Source organism: Cavia porcellus, unplaced genomic scaffold (assembly GCF_034190915.1).
Source record: "Cavia porcellus strain 051 isolate PalLab524CR breed Dunkin Hartley unplaced genomic scaffold, mCavPor4.1 scaffold_25, whole genome shotgun sequence".
NCBI classification, from domain to species: domain Eukaryota; kingdom Metazoa; phylum Chordata; class Mammalia; order Rodentia; family Caviidae; genus Cavia; species Cavia porcellus.
In genome coordinates this window covers 20,447,180-20,471,467 of record NW_026947508.1, presented here as the reverse complement: position 1 = coordinate 20,471,467, position 24,288 = coordinate 20,447,180, and the positions used below count along the sequence as shown (strand labels likewise).

The 24,288-nt window shown below is 46.6% G+C and overlaps 1 protein-coding gene across 1 annotated transcript; it reads right to left on the bottom strand.

Annotated features, from left to right (window-relative positions):
* On the bottom strand, nt 1–19,956 carry Nudc (nuclear distribution C, dynein complex regulator). Its single transcript, XM_003471290.5, has 9 exons — nt 19,745–19,956; nt 17,049–17,126; nt 2,957–3,160; nt 2,800–2,865; nt 2,193–2,312; nt 1,906–2,100; nt 838–921; nt 621–739; nt 1–253 (listed from the first exon to the last, which is right to left on the bottom strand). The coding sequence occupies exons 1-9, from the start codon at nt 19,823–19,825 to the stop codon at nt 202–204; spliced, it is 999 nt and encodes a 332-aa protein (XP_003471338.2). The 5' UTR covers nt 19,826–19,956; the 3' UTR covers nt 1–201.
* Nucleotides 19,957–24,288: the final 4,332 nt, after the last annotated feature.

The following is a 24,288-nucleotide window of genomic DNA, read 5'->3' as shown; positions in this document are numbered from 1 at the left end:
TTGGGTGAATAGCTTTAATGTGTAACAGTAGGCCTACCACGAGAGCAAGACCTCCAAGGCCCCGGCCCTTCTCCCATGTCCTGGAACCCATGTACCTGGGCCAGCCCTCTGTCTGCCCAGCCCCAAGGCTCCCAGAGTCTTAGGGAATGATGGGAAAGGAGGTTGGATAGCTCCCAAGAGTTCAGGGAGGCAAACACAGAGCTAGTTGAATTTGGCCTTGGAGAAGTCCATCTCTGGATGCTGATCCATGAACCTGGGGAAGTGGAAGTAGGAAGTTAAACAGTCTGCCCTTCTCCCCAGACCACAAAATCAAGTCTAACTTTAGAACCCTGAAAAATGTGGCACTGGGCAAGGCAGGGCCTAGGTGTCTGAGGCCCATCTGAGCCCCTGGGTCTGGAAACAAGTGTCAACACTGGCACTGCTTTCACAGGTGGCAGTGACCGCCCGTTACCCTTTGCTTTCTCTCGGGCTGGCCTTGTCCTCGAGGTGACCTCTGGCTCCCTCGTGCTGGAAACTGTGCAGGGAAGCTTAGTCCTGCTGAATGCTCCACTCGCCGCTGTGACCCAGGTCTAACCCACAGAGAACCATCCTCCTGACACCCCCACCTCTGAGTTGCTTACTTTTTCAGGATCTCCTGTTTCTTCTGCTCATCTGAGGTGGGCAGCCCCATGGACTTCTGTCTCTGGTCATACATCATTTTTTCCACCATGCTCCGTGTCTCACTATCCAGGTCTGATAGCTGGGGGCAGGCAGGAACGAGGATGGGTGGGTGACACTAAGGAACCACTTAGGGCCCTCCCTTTCCTGCTGAAGCTCCCCTAACCAGCTGGGGCTAACCTTGGAGTTCTCAGGATTTATCTTCTTGGTATTGATCTCAGGGTCAGTAGACACCAAGCGACTCCACCACTCCATCTTGTTGATCTGTGAAGAGGGAGACAGGAGGGACTGACACTCACTCTGTTCCCAGAAGTCATTTCTCAACCTTTCCAGAACCAAGCTCCCCATCCATGTCCTATACCTGAGACCCACACAAGTGTGCGCTAAAACCAGTGGTATGAATGAGTCAGACCTCTGCCCTCCCAGCATCTGGGACAGACATGAGGCCAGTGGTCAGAAGTCAGTGATGAGGGAAAGGAAAAAGTAAAGCGGAGATGGTGAACCAGGGTGTGGAGAGAAGCAAGAGTGACACTGAGGCTAAGCCCTCAAGTCTAAGAAGCACGGGAGCCGGAGGTACACCTCAGTGGTACAAGTGCCTGCCTGGCAAGCGTGAGGTTGTAGGTTTAATCCCTGGCACCAAACATAAAAAAATACAAGTAGTACATAGTACCAGAGGACAAGAAGAAAAGAATGAGAAAGAAATTCCACCTGGGAGGAAAGCAAGCACAAGGTCAGCCAGGGTGGCTAGGCCGACCTTCTCTCCCAGGCGAGGCTGTGTCTAGACCCCTGCTCCTTTATAGAAGGTCATGATTTACTGGCATCTGTCCCATCTTTCTGGGGAAGGCAGTGAACTGGAGAAGCTGTCTTTGAAGCCACACGGCTTTTCCATATTTTGCTCACGGTTCTCTCTCAGGCCTTAGAAGAGTACCAGGCGCACAGTAGGTGTTCAGTACATGTGGAACTAAACACATGCCAAGTCCGACAAAAGAAGAGGCTAGACCTGAAAACTCGGCCCTAATCCCACCCCACCCCACGCGCTACTGCCACCCATTTTAGAGAAGCAGGGGCAATCTTGGCTCTTGCCTTACTTTACAATTTAAAACTTGAGAATTCTACTTTAAAGGGTCTTGCTGTGGGGATTCCATAAGGTAATTTCACAGGCCCTGAGCACAGCCCAAGTGGACAGCAGGCCCTCCCACCCCAACTCTTACTGTCAGCACGCAGGCTAGGAGGGCAGGCCACACGTACCTTCTCCAAATGCACAGTCACCACTCTGTTGTCCTCAATGAGCCAGGAGCTCTCCTCTACCTTCACCTCGTTGTACAGCTCCCCATCAATGATTGGTGGCTGCCCCTTGAGCCCCACCCGAAGGTGCCGTCGCTGGATGTCCACCACCACATCCTTCCCCTTCAGCCGGAAGTTAACATGGAAGGTCACTGCCAGCTGCACAGAACACAGGCAGTCATGAGGGGTCAGGAGGTACTGCTAGGATCCCAAGGGATTCCTAAGCCCTTGCCCTTAGCCCCAGCACTCACATCCAGCTCTGACAAGGTCTGGGTCCAACGGTAGTTGGGCAGGTCAGCCCCATTTCCTAAGTTGGGCTTCAGTTTCCCTTTGTCCTTCTCGTCCTCCTCCTCTTCATCCTCGTCAGCCTCCTGCTCACAGTCAGTGGCACTCAGCTACTTGACAGACATACACTGAAGCCCCACTGGGCCAGGCCCAGCGCTGGCATGGAGCACATAGCCACAACACAAAACAGATATGGTCCAGACTCCCAAACTGGTCAACAGGGACCCAGACAGAGGTGAAATTGGGTTCTGATCTCTGCCCAGGAGTGCAAACTATTATACCATGTGACAAAGGACATGGCTGGGCCCAAGACCTCCACCCACCTTCAAAAGTGCCTCTACAAGCACTGCCCTCTCTGGCTCTTGGCTTTCGTGTCCAAGATAAAGGCCAGTGGATTTTCTGTTTGTTTTTTAAACTCAAATTCCTTTGTCCCATGTCTCGGAACAAAATGCTGAAATATGGGCAGGATCCCCAAAGCTGGGGGCAGGGAAAGGGAAGAAAGAATGGCTACAGAAAGAGGAAGGCTCCTGCCCAACCCCCTGGCTAGCCCGGAGAGACTCCAGTTCATCTCACCTGCTTCCCTGGGGGACCAAGGCTGCCATTCTTAAGCTGAGCTTCATGATTCTCAGCATCCTTTTTCTATGATAAAGGACACAGCAGTTGGCAACAGGACTCCACTTCCTAGGGCCAACAGGACTCTGAAGGGTACGGAAAGGAAGCCTAGCATCACCTTGTCAATCTCCAACTGGAGCCTCTCTGCCTCCTCATCAGTCAGCTCCTGGATCTGTGGCCCGTTGTTCTCTGCCTTGGCTTCTTTGGCCAGCCTGGCAGCCCGCTCGGCTTTCTCCCTCCGCTCAGTCTCCTGCCGAGCTCGCTTCTCCCGCCGTGCCTTCTGAGCCAGCTGGTTGTGGTGGTTAAAGGTCTGTGTGATGAGCTGAGGGAGGCAGAGAAGTTGATGAGCCTGAAGAGCCAAGGCACCGTGTCCCAAGGGATGGAGTCCAGTCTCATTGCTATCTGCTGAGTGGCAGGCAAAGCACTGTATGCAGAACTGCAGTTCCCTTACCCCCAAAATGAGGAAAATATACCCATCTCAAAGAGCTATAATTCATATATTTCAACAACACCTGGCTCAATAAATGGTGCCTGCTGAGCCAAGCAGAACTCAAGCCTCAGCCTGATCTTGGGGCCATACTTGCCTGTTCTTCAAGAACTCTCCTACCTATCCATATCCTGTCCCTAGGGTACTTCCAGATGGTTAGTACAAAATGCCATCCTAGAATGGCCACAGAAGCAGGATGCCAGTTTTCCTGAGTGAAAAGCTTGGTCTTCCTCTCCCCAGGTAGCAAACCAAAAATTTTGATTCTTTTCTCTTAAAAGCCTTCCCAGGATGTTTTTACCCAGTAACCCACTAGCTGGCCTCCCACCCAGGAGTTAACCCACTGGCTCCTGTGTATCTGGGTGTATGTCCTCAGATAAGTGAACAACTTGTGACTCTTTCTAAATCCATTTCCTCATATGTCAGGACTGAATATGACAGCAACCATCAAAGCAAAGTATACAATGCTGGCTTCCAAACACGGCTTGGCTGGCTGGGGCTGTGCCCATCAGCAGCAGGGGTAAGGAAGAGTAGCAACCGAGCATGCTTCTCCCAACCTGCAGCATCAGCATCGCCTTAACCTACCTGAAAAGCTCAACCGCAGGCCCCATTCCAGACTGACTGACCAAAGACTCTGGAGTGGGACCCCTGTGGTCACCTCTGTCTAAACTTTGGCATGCATTTTTCTTTGCCTAGAAAGTCTTCCTCACTCCCAGGTAACCCTCTTGGACCAGCTCAAAAAAGTAGTCTAGCAGAGGTAAAAAAAAGAGCACTGGTCTTTTTTTTTACCTCTGCTAGACTACACATGGTACACACACTGGGAGACCACACGGAGCATCTACCATGTGATCACTGGTCTATAAACCACATTCCAAGCATCTGAATCAGAGCTGAATGTAAGAAGGGCTCATACTCACAGAAGTCACTCATAGGGACTCACATCTAGGATTTCACCAAATGCCTGTGGCTTCCTATTCATCTTTATCCATTCCTCCTCTACCCCCCAAACCTCATTCTGCAAGGACCACTAAAAGGACACCTCCCCCACAACAACATGCATTAACAGAACAGGGAGGCAGCCAGGCATGTGGTGCACACCTGTAATCCCAATACTTGAGCGACTGAGGCAGGAGAATTACAGCAAGTTTGAGGTCAACCTTAACTACATAACAAGATCTTTCTCAAAAAGCAAACAGAAAAATCAAAAAAACAAAAGAGGGAGGTGAGACATGATCCACCTGAAGGCCACTGTGCTGTCAAAGAGAAACAACAGGTCATGAGACAGTTACACAGCACAGCTGTTTCACCAAGGACCTTGTCCCATGTCTCTAATCAGGGGGGACCTTGAACTCAAGCCATTTGCCAACCAGTGGCCAAGGGAAGGCGAGACCAGGGCCCTCCCCTGTCCCAGCCCCACTAAATCATGTCACATCCTATTTGTCCTATTCCTTCCTAGCTCTTGGAGGTTACCTGAGGGCAGAGCTGAACCAGCAGGCAGACTCAAGGCCAATCATAACAGCCTCCGATCCCCCCTCCTAGTCTCCTCCCCTCAGGACACCCTGACTGTCTCACAGGTGCCAACCCAGAGGCTGTCAGGGAGTCAAGCTTCAGTTACAGGACACATCGTTAAGAACCATAGCCCAGTAAGGTGGGCTGGGTACATGTGAGCAAAGGCTTTCCCTGACTAGACTGGGTGACAGGCATAGAGCACTTCCCAACTGTCTGACCAGGGCAGAACTCAAAAACACTTAAGCCAAACCCAGAGGCATGAGGCCTTGGCCCTGACCACCCATTCCAGCACATGGCATCACAGCATTCTAACATACACGAGGGAGATGGCACATTCAAACAGCAGGTCACAGTGGCTGACTGAGCTGGGGATTCTCAATGTGAAGGCTGCTGAATTCCTCCTCAGCTGAACAATTCTCCAGTCTCAGCCCCACCACAGCCCTCTTTCCCCCTGACCCAAACCAGAGACCACTGGTTTGGAGCAGTGGTTCTGGCCCCTTCTCCTGCACTACTCCCAGTGCCTGACACAGGGCCCCTGGGAAAAGACTGCAAGGTTTTAGCAAGATAACTCTGCTAGGAGTTATCTGGAGGACTGGTAAACAGCAGGTAGGCCTTTACCTAAGGAACAGATCCAAAGGACAATGCAACTAGCAAAACATCACTCCGAGCCACAGTAATGATCCCCAGAACCAACTCAGGGTCTCCTTACCCTCACCCACAACCCAGAGTCCTAATCTTAAGGAGTGGCAGCAACATCCACTCATGTGCCAAAGGACAGAGCAAAGAAGTCATTTGTGATCCTCAGCCTGGTATCAATGTTACAAGACATAGTGTCCTGCCATTCTGGCCAGTCCACAGCTCCCCGTGACACACAATGCAGAGCTCAGCCTTCCAGACCTTCTGTGTCCAAGTCCTTCTGCTTGGCCCTGGTGACCTAGACCTCCTGCAGGGTCCTCAGCCCTGATCAGACCCAGTATGTCTCCCCTGGTAGACTCAGGTTCTAGCCCCAGAGTCTTTTCCTATCACAGTGCCATACTCTCCAACCTTGTTCGTGTTACCTTATGCCCTTCTGCCGTCCTCCACTGTCCCAACCTCACTGTGACTTTCAGGGTACTCAAGTGCTGCACGTTCCCCAAAACCTTTTCAGAATCTCATCAAATGAATGCCCTCTCTGCATCCCGAAGATCCACAGACTCACAGCCCTTAGAAGCAGGATCTGTATCTGACTTATCTCTCTAGCACTCAAAGTACCTCAAACATGTTGTCTGAAGATAGAAGAATATTACAAAGACTCATTAAATTCTATCTATTGGGAACTATATTTAGCCAAGCATGCACACAGGAAGCTGAAGCAGGAGGCAAAAAACAAACACAGGAAATTTAGAAGAATCAATGACACAAAGATCTAGTTCAGTGGCAGAATGCTTGTCTAACATGTGAGGCCTTGGGTTCAATCTCCACTCCTAAGAAAGACAGACAGATGATGGATAGGAGGGGAGTGAGGAAAGAAAAAACTAAGGAGAGGAAATCTGGCATAACAAAGAAACCTCCAAATGCAGAGGGCTGTGACAGTACTGTGATTCACTCAGAGTGTGCACAGGGCAGTGGAGACAAGACCTGGCACTACCCCTGATAATGGCCCGTGTCCTCTGACACAGATTGCCCTCTTGACTCAGTAAGAACCACAACAGCCTAGCATACATCTCAAGTCTAGGAGTTTACAGCAATAATGAGGAAAAGCCCACCTTACAGGTCACCTTTGGTACATAGCAAGAAACCAAACAACTGTTCTGAAAACCATGCATAAGGAGCTTTTCCCACGTATCCTTTCTAGGTATCCAGAGGCTTGAGACGGAAAAGTTTCTACTAATAAAGAGAATAACAGAGGCTCAGCACTCTGCAAGCCTCTACAAATACAATACAGTTTAGGCACGATCAACAATTGCTAATTTATGGCGCTGGGGATTTAGCTCAGTGGCATAAGCACCTGCCTTGCAAGCAGGCGGTCATGAGTTCAATCCCCGGTACCGATAAAAATGAAAAAGACAAAAAAAAAAAAAAAAAAACAATTGCTAATTTTACAAATTGAGAAAAATGAAACACTATGTGCTTATTGAAGGAGTATACCAGACCATCCACAAAGTAGTTCTGGGGAACAAAAAAAACCTTAGTTAAGCAAATCAAGCCTGATACAGCAAATCCAAAAGACAAAGAAATGTAGGAGCTGGACATGGTGGTGCAGGCCTGTTATCCAGCAGTCTAGGATTCTATGGTAGGAGGACTACCAGTTTGAGCCCAGTCTGGGCAACTTAGTGACTGTGAGACTCTTATCTCAAAATAAAAAATAAGAGGGCTAGGGTTGTAGTTTCATGCAAAGGCCCTGGGTTCAATCTTCAGCACCACCAAAAACAAACCAAACCAAAATGTTGTAAAACCATGTAAAGGTTAGATACCATCAGAAACACCAATATTTGGCTTTTGTCCCAGGTTCCTGAAACACCTTCTAAGTCCTTTGAATTTCCTGAATAACAGGGGTTATCTTTTATTCTAACATCACTCATTAGAACTCTAAAATATATAACTTCAGAATGGGGGCAGGTCCAAAAGACCCAGTAAGATCAGAGGGTTGGACCTTTCAGATCCAGTCTCCAACTTCCCAGGAATGAGAGGACCTGGAGACTGAGCTGATCATTAGTGGTCACTGATTTAATCAATCATGCCTAAGGAAGGAAACTTCCAGAATAGTTCCTGAATGACAGGGCTTAGCAAATTCCTGGGTAGGGGGACATATTAAAGTACTAGCAGGAAAGGAAGACCAGAGAGGCAGGTCTGCCTCATTCACTTGGCTCTTCCTGAATTCTTATCTTCTATAGTAAACCAGTAATTGTAAGGAGAACAATAACAGCAAATAAAACTCTTTCTCAAATTCTGAATCATTCTAACAAATTACTAAACCTAAGGAGGCTGATGTAGGAACTGCTGGGTTATAGTCAGAAGCAATGGGATTTGACTGGTATGTCAATAGAGCAATCCTGTAGGACACAGCCTCACCTATGGATTCTGCCCTAACTTAGGTATTGAAATGAACTGCAGGTCATACAAATGTGTCTGGAAAATTGGTTGTTGGGCAAGAAAAGAACCATACCAGCTAGGAGTAGCTCCAGTGGTAGAAGGTGTGCATGGCATGTCTGAGGTCATGGATTTGATCCCCAACACCAAAAAAGAAAGAGCCAGGCACAGTGGCAGATGCTGTAATCCTAGTATTCTGAAAGACCACAGCAGGAGGATCACTAAACACAAGCCCAGCCCAGGTAACTTAGACCTTTTCTCAAGAAATAAAAAACAGGAGCGTGGGACATAGCTCAGTGTAAAGGCTCTGGGTTCAATCCCCAAAAAGAAGGGAGAGGAGAAGGTCAGTCAGCTGGTTGGTCAGTAGCCCATATCTGATATTAGAAGGAAAGGTTTTGGGCTGGGTATGGTAGCGTATTACCTGAAATCCTGGTACCCAGGAAGCTGAGGCAGGCAGAGCACGCATTTAAGGTCAGTCTGGACAATTTAGCAAGCCTTGTCTCAAAACAAACAACAAACAAAAAGATACACAGGGGTGGGGGATATAACTCAGTGGCACAATGCCTGCCTGGCAAGCACAAGGTCCTGAATTCAATTCCTGGTACAAAAAAAAAAAGAGTATACAAATGGCCAACAAGCATGTGAAAGATGTACAATATCTCTGATCATTAGAAAACTGCAAATCAAAATCAAAATGAGATGCTACCTCACATCCACCTCACATCCTACCTCATGTCCACTTGTAGGATGGCTTCTTTAAAAAACAAGCAAAATTGGGGCTGGGGATTTAGCTCGGCAGCATAAGCGCCTGCCTTGCAAAGTGTGTGGTTATGAGTTTGATCCCCGGTACCGATCAAAAAGACAAAAAAAAAAAAAAAAAAAAAAAAACAAGCAAAACTGACGGGTGATGGGTGTGGTGGTGTACGCCTGTAATTCCAGTACTTGGGAAGCTGAAGTAGGGGAATCATTGTGAGTTCGAGACCTGTTGGGAGCCACAGCCCCGAGCCCGGTCGCCTCACTTGGCGGACGTGCGGCCTGTGGTAAAGAGCAAAGCCTGAGGTAGATTACCCCTCCCATCGAATATGTTAGTTTCCTGCTTACCGCGTAAACAACCCGCTCAACAATATAGTCTGCCTGGCAACTGATGATGTTAGCCAATCAGCTTGCCTTGCTTACTTTAACATGATTGGACACTGTACCCGTATATATACCGGTGCCATCCCTGGGCGGAAGTAGAAGCCAGGTAGAAGCCCAGAAGTAAAAGCCCAAAAGGAGCCGCGGAGAGCGGACCGGTAGAGGCTTTGGGGCAGACTGAAGCACAAAAGGAGCCGCGGGGAGCGGACCAGAGGAGGCTTCAGCTGGGAGAACCCAGGGCAGGCTGTACGGAGAAGAAAAATAAAAAGAAAAGGTTGTCCACTACCAGACTTTGTCGTGTGTCCTTCCTGCCGGCCGGGAGCGGACATCGACATTTGGAGGCCCGCCCGGGGACTGATCACCCCCGAGACGTGGAAGTGGACAACGCTCCAGTACAGAGCTGCGAGACAGGTGAGTTGGGGATAAGCCTGGGCTCTGGGTGGCGCGCACCTACAGGGCTTTTAGACTCCCCTCAGGCTCACGCGTAAGTGGCGGGTTCCTTGGGCCTCACGCGGTGAGTAACATATTAAAAGATGGGAAACATGTTAGGTAGCAACACTAAGAGCGAGGGTGGTTGTGGAGAAAGCTCTCAAGAGCTTACAAAAGTACGCAGGGTATCTGAGCAGGCCCAGTCAGGGAGCTCCCGAGAGGGGTCCGTCAAGGGGAACAAGGATGCTAAGGAGGAGGACGGGGCTCTAGCCTCGGAGTCGTCTGACTCCGAGGACGAGGGAAAGTTGAATGGCAAGGAGGCCAAAGAGACCAGCTGTCAGGAGCCTAAGTCGCTCAATAAGGAGTCGCAGGGTTCTTTTCCAGCGTTGCCCCGCGAATTGCGCTCTGCTCAACCTGGTCTGCGGAGGAGTAGAGAGCTCCTGAGTGCGCCCCGGCGCGAGAGGGAGGCGGTCCCTCGCCACGAGGCGGCCGCCTGGGAGCTCCCTCCCCTTTCGCCAGAACAGGAAGTGATGCACGGGCCCCCATTTTCCGCCCAATCACGGCCGCTGTCTTATGCTCCGCCACCGGCGGGTCGGTATTTTTACAGGCGGCTTTGGCAGGGGGGACACTTGTCTCATGAGGTACATCCACCTGGGATAGATAGTGGCCCCTACGGGATATTTCCTGTACAAGTAGCTATGGGCCAGGGACGCAATGTATGGGAGCCTTTTGAGATAAAGCAGATTAGAGAACTTAAAAATGCAGTTACAACCTTTGGGCCGACTGCGCCTTACACCATTGCCATGCTGGAGAATCTGTCTTCTGGGCCCCTCACCCCCGCGGACTGGATTCAGCTGGCAAAGGCGTGTCTGCCCTCGGGCAGTTACCTGGATTGGCGAGCCTGGTACGCAGAGTTCTCTGCAGAGCAGGCTGAGAGAAACGCCAATCGGGGAAACCGGGGGTGGAACAAGGAAATGCTTATGGGAGAAGGTCGGCACGCTGATGACCAGACCCAGTTCCCCGGCGCTCTCTGGCGGGGAGGAGATAGAGAGCCATCCGCTCCGCCCTGGAGCTCTTCTCCAGAAGCGGCTCCCCACCGAGAGGCCGCTACAGGGAACCCTCCCTTCTCTCAGCCGGCACAGGAAGTGACGCCCCGTTCCACTCTGTCGCGACCGCCGTCCTATGATTTTCATGGGCGGCTACTCTGCCGAGCAGGCTGAGAAAAACGCCGGTCGAGGAAACGGGGGCTGGGGATTTAGCTCAGCAGCATAAGCACCTGCCTTGCAAGCAGGCGGTCGTGAGTTCGATCCCTGGTACCGATAAAAAGGAAAAAAGACAAAAAAAAAAAAAAAACGAAAAAGATAAAAATAAAAAATAAAAAATAAAAAACAAAAAGGGGGAGTAAGCCAAGGCCTGCCTCCAAAGGCGCGGTTATCTATGGCATGACAATGGATGGGCCCGGATCCAGTGGTCAGCTGGAACCGAGGCGCGGTTTGTGTTTTCCCACAGGAATCGGGACGAGAACCACTGTGGATACCGGAGAGACTGACACGGGCAACAAAGCCCTCGACTGAAGATCAGACCTGCCCTACTGGAGATCCATCACAGACCAACCAATAAGATGAATAGAAATAGCGGTAGCCCGAAATGGACAAGAAGATCCTCAGGCATATGCATGGCTTGCTCAATTGGCCCACGACCGAGTCTAGATATGGCGGGCATCCCTCATTCTCCTCCATAAGGTGACAATACACAGCAGGGTAGGTGAGTCAATGACGGGTAAGAGCGTGCCTCCCCAGCACGACTCGACCTAAGCCAGGCCCTACCCCATCCTGCACGTAAGCCGCTGGACTGTTAGATGCTGCCCAGGTCTAAATTTCTCTCCGAGGGGATTTCTTTACGGAGAGGAAATGAGTGCAAGCTTGTGTGCATCCAGGTTCCGTCCAGTTTGTGCCTGGCCCTAGAAAAAGGACGAGGGCCTCAGGGCCTTGGCAGACCATGGCATGGCCAACCAGGGTCTAAGCCAAGGACCTACGGTGGGCCTACGCATAGGGCATAAGCCTCTGCACCCAGTCCAGAAAGGGCTACGATGCGCACATTCATAAAAAATAAAAAAGGGGGAGATGTTGGGAGCCACAGCCCCGAGCCCGGTCGCCTCACTTGGCGGACGTGCGGCCTGTGGTAAAGAGCAAAGCCTGAGGTAGATTACCCCTCCCATCGAATATGTTAGTTTCCTGCTTACCGCGTAAACAACCCGCTCAACAATATAGTCTGCCTGGCAACTGATGATGTTAGCCAATCAGCTTGCCTTGCTTACTTTAACATGATTGGACACTGTACCCGTATATATACCGGTGCCATCCCTGGGCGGAAGTAGAAGCCAGGTAGAAGCCCAGAAGTAAAAGCCCAAAAGGAGCCGCGGAGAGCGGACCGGTAGAGGCTTTGGGGCAGACTGAAGCACAAAAGGAGCCGCGGGGAGCGGACCAGAGGAGGCTTCAGCTGGGAGAACCCAGGGCAGGCTGTACGGAGAAGGAAAATAAAAAGAAAAGGTTGTCCACTACCAGACTTTGTCGTGTGTCCTTCCTGCCGGCCGGGAGCGGACATCGACAGAGACCAGCCTTGGCAGCTACAAAGTGGACTCAAGGCCAGCCTAAACTGCAAAGTGAGATCCCTTCTCAAAAAGACAACAAACCAACAAGCAAAACCAAGTATTGATGAACATGTAGAGAAACTGCAAAGCATGCATTCTGTTGGTGAGAATGTTAAATGGTACACCCACTATGAAAAACAGTATGGTAGCTCCTCAAATATTATATATAAAGCCAGGAATAATGGCTCACACCTATAATTCCAGGGAGTCTGAGGCAGGAGGATCACTGTGAGTGTGAAGGAAACCTGGGCTACGACAGAGGGTTCAAGGCCAGCCTAGGCTACATAACAAGACCTAAGAAAGAAAGAGCAAGGGGGAAGAGGATGGAAGGACTAAATATAGACTATTTCTACTGTTTGGCTTTTAGGAATAATGGTGCCATGAAATACAAGAATGCAAATAAATCTTTGACATGCTACTGTCAGTTATTTTAGTTATATATCAAGAATGAGACTGCTGGATCATATGGTAATTCTATCTTCAATTTTCTGAGGAATCACTATACTGTTTTCTATAAGAGAGACATCATTTAAGATTCCCACCAAAAATGTAGAGATTTTGCCACATCTTTGTTAATATTTGCTGAAGTTTCTGTTATTTGTTTTAATGCTACCCAGGCTGGTCTCGAACTAGATTCAAGTAACTTTCGTAGTTTAGCTTCCCATTGTGCACAGCTTTTCCTGTTTTTTTTTTGTTGTTGTTGTTGTTTTTTTTTTTTTTTTTGTAGAAAACATCCTAATAGGCATGAGGCAGAATCTTGTGGTTTTGATTTGCATTTTCCTAATGGTTACTGGCACTGAGCATCCTCCAAGTAAGTTTAAGAGCTACAGTTCACTTTTACCAGAAATGTCGTAAGAGTACATTTTCTCTCTCTCTTTTTTTTTAATTTGCAATGCTAGGGATGGAAGCCAGAGCCTAGGTAAATACCACTGAGGCACATCCCAGCCCCTTCCACAGCCTTGTAAGTAATGTTCTTTTTTATTTTGATCAATTTGACAGTAAGAAAAGGGCATCTTGCTGTTTCTTTAACTTACACTTTCCAAAAAGCAAAGGTGAACATCTTTTCATTTGTGCTCTGGATTTGCTCTTTTGGAACCACTTTCTTTTTCTGCTTATCCTTTTCTTGTCAATTTATGAGTTCTGACATACTAAATTTTATCTGTCCTCTGAATTGGACCCTTTTGTCTAATCTATTTGTTTTTCTACTGACTTTATAGGTCAAGATGGCTCTTTTATCATCACTATCACTGTCTGACGAGCCAAGCAGCTACCTTCTCTTTCACAGCTTCCAGTGTACTAACCTTAAAGCCTCCCAGTTTTTCTTGATATGCTCTTCATTTCTGTATAAGCAAAACAGACCAATTTTGTCTTCTTATAAATAAACGTCCAGTTGTAGTAATACAACTTGTTAAATCATCCTTTACCAACTCATCTGAATTATTACCGTTGACTATATTAAATTCTCATATAGTCTAGGTTTTATTTCTGGATTCTGTATTTTGCCTTACTGGTCCATTTTTTTCTTATGTAAACAGTATTGTATACTGATTTGATCATAAAGTTCACAATTCCTTAACAGTAATTCCAAAAAATAAAAAAAAAGAAAAATTTACAAAAGTAAAATAAAAAATTCCTAGCTCCAAGTTACTAAAAACTGAAAAAGTATCTTGAATTTTTTTTTCCAAGTTTGTGACATGAAGATATTTACAGTCTATTTTTTTCCACTTGTGAGCCAGGAATGGTGGTGTACACTTGTAATTTCAGCACTGGGGAGGCTGAGGCAGGAAGATCACCATGAATTCAAAGCCAGCCTGAACTACATAGCAAAACCCTGCTCCCACTTCACCCCACTAAAAACTCTTCTCCCCTTGATATGCTGCTGGGTGTGTGTCACACTGTAGGTAACTCACTATATACCTAACGTATTTCCACCCTAAAATCCAAAATTTTCAAATCCCCAAAATACATTTGGCTCCAAGGGGTTCTGAGAAGGAACAGTGAGCTGTACCCTCATATGCCAACCATATCATCTACATTACATATTTTAATCATTCAAAAAGCCCTCTGAAATAAAGATCATCGGGGCTGGGGATTTAGCTCAGCAGCATAAACACCTGCCTTGCAAGCAGGTAGTCTTGAGTTCGATCCCTGGTACCGATAAAAAACGAAAAAGACAGACAGACAGAAAGAAAGAAAGATCATCTCTTTTACAGGTAGGGATGATGCTATTCATAAATTTAGTGACCAAAGTGACAGTTGCAAAATAGAAGGGATGGAAATAGGAAAAAGATGAGGATCCAAACCCATGTCTAACTCCAGGGCACATGCTTGCTTGTCTTTCTCTCTTTCTTTTTGTGATGCCAGATATAGAACTCAGTGCTTCACACATGCTAGGCAAGCACTCTACTACTATATATCCCCAGTCCCAAGAGCTCAAGCTTGTAACAGCTATACTTAAAAATGTATCTGTGATTCTCAGTACTTAAAAAAAAAAAAAGACATCATCTTGTAGCTCTGCACATAGTAGGTGCTCAACCCAAGAGCTACTGTGCTGTAACTGCAAACAGTAGAACACTAGCTAGGTTTCTGCCTATCTTGGGAAACCGACTTGCTGGGAAAGAGATAATCTCAAGGGATCAGAATGCAGCGTTATGGCAGACCCTGAGGAAGTGACAAGTAGACATTGGCTATGTAACATGATAGCCCTCATCATCCCAGGACAGTTCTGAGACCCTTTATTTTGCCCCCCCACAATACTCTTGGCACAAAACTACATCCCTACCCCCTTTTTACTTTTTGTTTTGAAAACATGGTCTTGCTAAATTGACTGGGCTAAAATATACCTGACTCAGCCTCCCAGAGTACTGATTACAAATGTATGCTACCACACCTGGCCTTTTGTTTTTTTTTTTTTTTGGTACCAGAGATCGAACTCATGATCTCATGCTTGCCCACAGGCGTTTATACCACTGAGCCAAATCCCTGGCCCTATTTTTTTAAAGCTATACTGTGAGACCCATTTTAAAAAAAAAAAAGACTATGACTATATTTACTTCTGTAATCCTGAGTGTCTGCCACAGGACCTCATACAAGCAATGTTAACTATATGCTAAAACAAGAACCTGGAACTCTTTCTTCCAAGCTCTTCTTGTTACAGAGTTGCTTCAGAGCATCAAGATATTTCCTAGCTGAGTGTGATGGCACATGCCTATAATCCCAACACTCAGGAGACTGAGGCAAAAGAACCCTACAGATTCCAGACCAACCTGAGCTACAAAATGAGTTCAAGGCCAGCCTGAACTGCATTGCAAAACCCTGTCTCTTCTAGTTTTCTTTTGACTGAGTAGGTTTATTTTTTTCTCTCTCTTTTTTTTCACATATTTACTTATTGGAGGGTTTTTTTTTTCCTTCTTTTTCTACTTGAAATAAAATGGATTTGGAAAAAGACATTTTCTTTTCTTTTTTTTTTTTTTTTTTTTTGTCTTTTTCATTTTTATCGGTACCAGGGATCGAACTCATGACCACACACTTGTAAGGCAGGCGCTTATGCCGCTGAGCTAAATCCCCAGCCCCTCAAAAGACATTTTCTAGAGCATCTCAGCTCAGTTCTACAAAATGTGCCCTTTCTATTACTGTCTCAAATTTAAGTGAAAACAAATATGAAGGGTATTAAAAAGAAAAAAGCGGGGGGGCTGGGGATTTAGCTCAGCGGCATAAGTGCCTGCCTTGCAAGTGTGTGGTCGTGAGTTTGATCCCCAGTACCAATAAAAATGACAAAGACAAAAAAAAATAAAATAAAATAAAATCACAGTTCAGTGAGTTTCCATGACCATGATTTACCATTTTTTTTCTTCTTTTAAGACAGATTCTAATGACAAGCTGCCCTCAAAGTCTTGAGCCCACTGTCTCAGCCTCTAAGTACTGGGATTATAAGGGTATTGCCATTATGTCTGGCATGACTTACGATCTTCAAAAATGTAATAATAAATTAAGGAATCAGAAGAAAGTTCAAGGTCTAAGAACTAGTCCTGCAAACCCAATCCCCAAACTAGTGAACTCTGGGTCACTATACCTGGGAAGCCAATGAATTAGCAGACTTTTCCTTAAATGTCTCTCTTCTGAGTTTTGATTTTTACCATTTGCCCACTCTCATTTCTCAGATCAGTAATTAAGTGAAAAGGGAATCAAGTTCTTTTGACAGCGGACACAATGACACATGCCTGTAATCCCAGCATTTAGAAGGCTGAGGCAGGAGGATTGTGATTTCAAGGCCAGCCTGCAATACAGAACATGAACCTGTCTTATTTTTTGGTACTGGGTTGGTACTGGGGATCAAGACTTCGCGCTTGCCAGGCAGGCACTTACACCACTGAGCTAAACCCACAGTTTAAACCTGTCTTTAAAAACAAAATCAAAGCTGGGCATAGTGGCTGACATCCTGTAATCCCAGCACTCGGGAGGCTGAGGCAGAAGGTTCATTGCGAGTTCCAGACCAGCCTGGGCTACAAAGTGAGCTCAAGGCCAGCCTGAACTGCATAAAGAGACCCTGATTCAAAAAGTCAAAAACAAACAAACAAAAAAAACCAGCAGTTTCATAATGTCAGGGACAAGAGGTAGGTTTTTCAACCATGGCTCCCTTACAATTAAGCTCAAAACTTTGTACAAGGTGCAAAACATCTCTGAGCCAGTTTTCTCATCTCTAAAATGGGAGATAGTTAACAACTGTTCTTTTCATAAAACTGCTAAAAAATCACGGGAAACAGCTGGACAACATACCCCAAGGAGTGAGGCTTCCATGAAAGCTTGCTTCCCTTGCCTAGCCTTACCCTAGGCACTCATCCTCTAGTAAAGGTTCTCATTATGCTAAAGGAAGGCCACATGAACTTTCTTTCTCAATAGAGACCTGCCCGAGAGACAGGAGTCACCAACACTCACCTTCTCTGCCATGCCCTCTTCTCCTCCAACGAAAAAGTCTGTTTTGCGCCGAAGGAAGCTAAAGAAGGTGTTCACAAGCTGAAAGACAGAGGGAAAAGACTAAAGCTGAGGGGTGGCAATGCTGGGTATCCTCCAATGCATAAAGTTGATTTCCTTAGTCCAGGAACAACTATTTCACTGAGCTTCCCAGTCAAGCCCCCTTGGTCACTCCCACCAGCAAGCTTGCCCTAACCTTTGGGCCATCTGAGGAAGACTGCTGACATTTTGTATGTATCCGTGTACATGAGCCACTTCCACTTTCATTGCGGTGCTAGAAGCCTGAACACACAGAATATTGCTCTTCTTCATCCAGTTCCTAAAATGTCTAAACCTAATTTTCATCTCCAGAAAGTAAAACATCAAGATCCTAAGATAAGCAAGGAAGGGAGCACATGAAGCTGCTTCCATAAAGGTTAAAATGGACTAACTCTGGTTGGGGGGCCTGCATAACCAAGTGCATGAGTATGAGCACTGGACCAATGTATCAGCCAGGTAACAAAGGAAAGCTTCTGAATTAACACTGCAGGACCTAGTTCTAGGACCTGGCAATGAGCCTTTCAGTGTCTGCCACAGAGCAAAAGTCTCACTGGTAGAAGGTAAAATCTTAACATAGGAACTATCATCCATGGTTTACTTTTTCTTCAGCTACAGTGAGGGAGGCCATCAGAATATAGACAGTTGCTAAATCATACCTTGTCTTGGGATCTTTTGACTTTACAATACTATGAAATCAACATATGTATAGAAATCAATTTTGATCATATTTTGGGCTAGCAACACTACTCCATCATGAGTGCAATGAGCTTAGAGTCTACATGCACTGTGTTGCTATGCTATGATGTTCAGTTATGAGTTCTTTTGTTTTGTTTTTTTTTAAACAGGAATGGAACTCAGGACATCACACTTGCCAGGCAGGTGCTGTGCTACTGAGTTATATCCCCAACCTGAAAGGCATCTTCTGCTCAATCATATTTCCAACTTACAGTAAGTTTCTCAAGATGCAACCCCATTAAATGTCAAAAAACACCTATCTGTACAGGCTCAATGCAATTCATGCTGATTGAAACAATTTAATGGTAATAAAGGGTCAGCACAAACAAGCTCTTTTATTTGCCTGAGTCGCTCTAAATCTGATGCTAGAATTATCTCAGCAGTTATAATTCTTGTTTCTAGACTTTTTCAACTAACCCAAAAATGAACTCACTCCCAAATCCATTCTGTGTCAATAATTTAGGAGGCTTGCAACAAAGAGCCTTTTCACATTTGTAGAGCAAAAATACCTTACCACCTCAAAGGGTTTACAAATCCTTGGTCACCATAGGCAACCAGGGACAAAGAGTGACAACAGAAACTCACTAAGAGCCTGTCTCCAGTGTGCCACAAAATCAGCAGTAGATTGTGCAAAATACACTAGCCTAAGAGCAGGGTCTGTCCAGGTCAAGAGCTCTGTAATGATCAAATTCCTGTCACTCTATCCTTTGGGAGCTTTATAGAATGTAGGTTCTGATCTAATCTCAACAGGCTCTTATTTATTTTCTGGTATTGGGAATCAAACTCACAACCTCACACTTGCCAGGCAGGTGCTGTGCTGCTGAGCTGTATCTCCGGCCTCAACCGTCTTTTTTACTTCTTTCTGTTTGAAAAAACTAAGCACAGAACCTGTACTAGCTGGGCCTTGCTTTTCAAACAAAATATGTTACTCTGTTATACACAATGAGTATTGGTCCCTGGGCATTAAAAAGTGTTTGTAAAAGCTTTTTGTCAGCTCCAGAATATCAAGGGCAGGAGTCCAAGGATACAGCTGGATGGGTGTTTGGCATATATCAATCACTGGTGACAAACACGTGTTGAATGAACAGGTCTCGCTGAGAACTCAGTCCTTCAAAGATACTACTCTCTTGTAACTCAAAACAGGGATTTGCAGTTTCACCTTCTAGACAAAGAAAGTGAGGCTTCGAGAGGTGGTAGTGTCCCAAACTGGTATGCAGTGGAAACCATTAAGTTCAGATTTCCTATTCCCTCAGTCAAAACCTAAAAGGCGGGGCGTGATGGTGCACGCGTGCAGGTCCAGCACTGGAGAGTCTGAGGCAGGAGGATAACTGGGAGTTCGAGGACAGCATGGGCTGTATAGGGAGTTTGAGGCCAACTTGCACAAGACTCTGTCTCCAAAAGGGGAAGGGCTAAAAGATCACGTGTCAACATCACTCAGCTCTCCAGCCCCCCCCCCCACACACACACACACACTGACCCGCGGGCTCTAAATCTGAGTAGGTGCAAATCACAATGTCTGCAACAGTCTAAAGGATGCTCTTCAGACACAGCGATCTAGGGGAAAAGCATGTATGGTACCAACGTGGGAAAGGAGGAATCGTAAGTGTCTGGAGGAATTCTAGAAGAAAAAGCAACTGCAGAATTGCTAGGACAGGAACTACTAAGGCGCACCTAAAGTCTGGGACCAAAAGCTGAGCGGTGAGCCCTCCAGGAGGATGGCCGGACCGGAAGCTCGTGTATAGTCAGAATGTAGGAAATGTCTGGAACCCGTGAGGCCAACCTAGGTCGACCTCAGCCCTCAAAGAAAAGAGGAGGAAGAGAACGCTAGGACCACGCGTGGGCGAGAGCTGCTAAGCCGGGTAGGCCGACGCCGCGAGGGCCGTTACCTCCTGCACGCCGCCCTCGTGCTGCTGCGCCATGGCCAGCAACATGCCGTCGAAACGCTCCTCTTCTTGCTCTCCGCCCATCGCGCCGGTCCCGACCCTGGCCTGGTGGTCTGCACTCGAGTCTAGAACAGTATCCCTTCCTCGAATTGCCGTAAGGCCCAACCGCTCAAGTCGCCCCTCTTCCGCAGCGGAGCCGGAAACACGCACACGCCTCACCGCCCAGACCCGCCTCCTCTCTCTTCTCCCGCCTCCCTCCAGGCTCATGACCACTTACCGCGCGGCAAACAGCGCGCTTCGCAGCCCATTGGTCTATGTTTGAGCCAATCAACGAGCACGTCCACGAGGCGGTGGGCGGAGCCAAGGGACCGCGAGTTTGGTTTGAGTTGCTATGGTCACCAGATACTTTGGAGCCTTCTAGAAAACCAAGACTCAAATAGTGGGGAGGGGGCAGAAGTTGAAAAAGTACTAGTTTTGCTTCTCCGTCTTGTTAACCGGCACCCATCTTGTAGAACAGTGGAATCGCAAGTGCCTTTAGTCACCTCCTACAACCGTACATGAGGCAATTGAGACTTGGCACTTGGCCAAACAGCCTACCTTCCTCCTTACTACTACACATCCAGAAAGGCCAGTTCTGTGGGCATACAAACTTCATTTGCACTTTAGGAGGTGTTATGGCTTGGATCTGAAACGTCCCCCCAAAAGCTCAAGTATTGAAAGGATTTGCACCCAATGCAGAGTGATTTGATCAAGAGGCCTCTGACCTAATCAGTGTGAAGGGAGGGGCCTTAGTTATAAAAGACAGCTCTCTGCTGAACACGGAAATTGGGCACTGCATACCAATTGCTCCTAGATTCCTAGCACTAGGGAAGCTGATAAGACTGCCCCAAACTTGAGAGCAGCCTGTACCACCTAGTGAGTCTGAGCCCAGCCTAAGACCTTATCTCAGAAAACCAAATAAACTGGGTTTGGTGGCTCCTACTTACAATTTTGACTCTGGGTGGCTGAGGCAGGGGAATCACAAGTACTATCCCAGGCTGGGCAATTTAGTGACTTAAACATTGTCAAAAAAAAAAAAAAAAAAATCTGGGGATGTAACTCAGTGCAAGCTTTCTGTTTGCTTGCACTACCATGCAAATAGTGGCTTCCATGAGGTGAGCAGTTTGCTCCACCATGTGGCCCCTGCCGTGATGTTGTGCATCACCATATGCCCAGACAGGACGGGGACAAGTGACCATGGACCATGGACTGAAATGTGAGCCAGAGTAAAAAGCATTCCTCTTTCTACGCAGTTGTTCTCCTCAGGTATTTTTTTCATTGCAATGAAAAGTTGACTAATTCAGGTCTCTACTTAGTTTAACATTCTTATCTGGACATGATGGCACACCTGTATAATCCCAGCACTTGGGAGGCTGAGGCTGGAGAATCGATGTGAGTTGGAAGCCAGCCTGAACTGCATAAGTAAATCCTGCCTTAAAAAGACAAAAACAAATAAATAAAATAAAAGAGGAAAAGAAGGATGCTTTGCAGAGAGCACAGTGGCCATACAGTTAGGGATGGCCTTCTGTATTTAGCCTGACATCAGATCAAGGTCATCCTATGAAAAACTTGCTTGATCTCACACCAGAACAATTGAAGATATCCCTTTTTGATTGGTCCTAGAGCCAGAGCTTGTTTTTCTGAGCATGTATTCTGTATTCCGTGATTGACAGGTCACACTCACGTCCCAATTTCCTACCTCATTAAATATGGAGGCTGGTTTCCAGAAATTTCAGGCCAATCTCTATACTTATCCAATAAATCTCAGCATCTTAGTTCTTTTGAAGACTGTCCCCTGTAATTCATTACATTTCTTCTAGGCTCTGCATCACATATTTGTTTCTTTTGGATTATTCTCTTTAACATCACTTTTTAAAAAACTATTGCACAACTTCACTTTCTTCTGCTGCTGCTATCACATTTTCAGTTCATTTACAGCAAGACCTGAAAAGATTGCTGTATTTTCCATGTTCAGGGGCACATGGTTATAATCCCAGCTTCTCAAGAGGCTGAGGAGAGGATTGCAAGTTTGAGCCTGGCCTGGGCAATTTAATGAGCTCCTGTCTCAAAATATTTTTTAAAAAAATTTAAAGAGCACTGTACTTGTTTCTTCATGTCCTCACTTTCCACCTCTCCTCAGTTTACTCAAATTAGTCTTAAAGGGCTTGGATAATGTCACAACATTATATATTGCCAAACCCAATGAACCACTATTATCTTACCTAATGTCTTAGCTGTATTTGACTCTTCTTTTAAGAAACACTTTTCTTCCTTTCTGTTATATAATGAACTGTATTCCTGCAAAATTCTTCTGTTAAAGCTCTGACCCCAGTGTGATTGAATTTGGAGAAAGGGTCTTTAAAGAGATCATTACCAAAAAAAAAAAAGTGACAACTAAAGAGAACATTACAGCTGGGCATGGTGGCTCATGCCTGTAACCTCAGCACTCAAAAGGCTGAGGTGGGAGGATCGTTGCGAGTTCGAGACCAGCCTGGGCTACAAAGTGAGCTCGAGGCCAGCCTGAACTGCATAGCAAGACCCCGTCTCAAAAAAAGACAAAAAAAAAAAAAAAAAAGAGAGATCATTACAGTTAAATGATTTTGTAGAGGTGGGTCCCTAATGCAAGAGGATTGATGTCCTTATAGGAAGAGGAACAGATACCATGGATGCACACAGAGGAAACATAGTGAGAAGACATAGTGAGAAGACAGTCACCATCTACAAGCATTCAGTTATTCTCTATCTCAGTTGCCATCAACTCAGCCTGTCCTCTGAACCAGCCAGTTGCTTGGGGGATGGGAAGAGTTCTTGACTGACAGCCCACACACCAGTCAGCTTGCAGGGAGGGTGATCTGGCCTCTCTCTTCCTGGGCCCTACATGGTTTGCCCAGCTTACCAGAAAGGCAAACTGGCTTCTTGACTTGCTCCTCCCAGACCCAACATGGCTTCTGCCGACTCACAGGAGGGACAAACTCCCTACCTCCTTTCTTTTACCTTTCACCAAGCAGCCAGTCTTGTAAAGCAACAATGGCAAAGTTTTTAGAGCTTTCAATAACAAACAGGCAGCTGTGGCCCATATGCCATAGGCTCATCATCACTATCCTAGAGTATAAACCAGATCTTGTTACGCCTTTGCTTAAAATCAGCCCTCACAGAACGCCATTCATTTTATAAATCAACCCAGGGCCCTTGTATGCTGTGACTCTTCCCTAAGAGAGAAAGACCCAATCTTGAACCCCAGCAAATTCACAGAAATAAGATATGTTGCCCAGCCAGGGATACAGCTCAGTGGCACAAGTGCCTGCCTGGCAAATGCAAGGTCATGAGTTCGATTCCCTATACCCCTCCCCCCAAAAAGAAAAACATGTAGAAAGATATGTTGCCCAAGAAGTCCTCTTGGTGAACAATCTCACCTGGTGACCTCTGGCTCCATCAGCATTGAACCCTACCAATAGCAGGGACAGAGAAACAGCAGGGACACCTTGTACCAAGCATTCTATTAGGGGTGTAGACCAGGCACCCTATGAACACAGAAAGGAGCACTTTTTCTTCCAAGGAGTGGAAAGGAAAAGATGTGAAGCCTGTGCCAAAGCTGCAACATTTTGATCTGGACCTTTAGTGTAAACAGCACGGGAATTTGGCAAGCACAAAGGACAAGGGAAAGCCATCACTGGCAGGGCGACAGCACAGGCCAGTGATGGTGAACCTTTTAGAGTTTCCAATGATACAGTCACCACTGCCATAGGCAAATGCTTGGAAGTACAGAGAGGGTATGCAATGTGTCAGAGACCAAAAAGGCACTGAGTAGAGCCTTTCCAACTCCCAATTCCAGCCCTTAGCCCAGCCCTTCTTGTGCCCATGACCTCCCAGTTTTCCCCACAAAAAGTCTAAGGCCTCTGCACGTAAGAGCGTATCACTCAACATAACACAAAAATTATGTAAACACTTGCACATACATTGTCTTAGGGGGTGCGCTTTATTATTACAGATAATTCCCAGCCCATTACCTGACCGACACAGAGAATGTGCTCAATACATGTAGAATTCTTACAATTATAGTGATTGATCTTCTTGATGATAACTAACACCTCTTTCCATCATTACATGAAGATTTACAGATAATTGTCTTGTGACATTACTTTGTAAACCATAAAGTGCTAAACAGTTGTCCTGAACTTTTCCTCCAGAATGGCTTCCAAATCCAAGCTCCATCACACCATGTTAGCTTCTTTCTCATCTCTGATACCAGGATCAGAGTTACAGAGAACAAGACTGACTGTCCCTCTTTGGACTAGGGACAACCAAGGATTGGCCCATGTTTCCCCTGCAGACTGCGGGCTCCCAAGAACAGGACTCATCTGTTCTATCAGAATAAGCTCTTGCTGGGTATGATGGCTCATGCTTGTAATCCCACTCAGCACTAGGGAGGTTGAGGCAGGAGGATCACTGCAAGTTTGAGACCAACCTGGGCTACAAGGTGACTCAAAACCAGCCCAAACTGTATATCG

What these genes read in the sequence shown, in the direction of transcription:
- Nudc (XM_003471290.5), bottom strand. Translation starts at nt 19,825, where the DNA reads ATGGGCGGAGAGCAAGAAGAGGAGCGTTTCGACGGCATGTTGCTGGCC. An exon ending in AGACCTTGTCAGAGCTGGAT is followed by an intron (nt 2,101 to 2,192) that starts GTGAGTGCTGGG and finishes TGTTCTGTGCAG; the next exon opens with CTGGCAGTGACCTTCCATGT. An exon ending in AAACAGGAGATCCTGAAAAA is followed by an intron (nt 254 to 620) that starts GTAAGCAACTCA and finishes CCACTTCCCCAG; the next exon opens with GTTCATGGATCAGCATCCAG.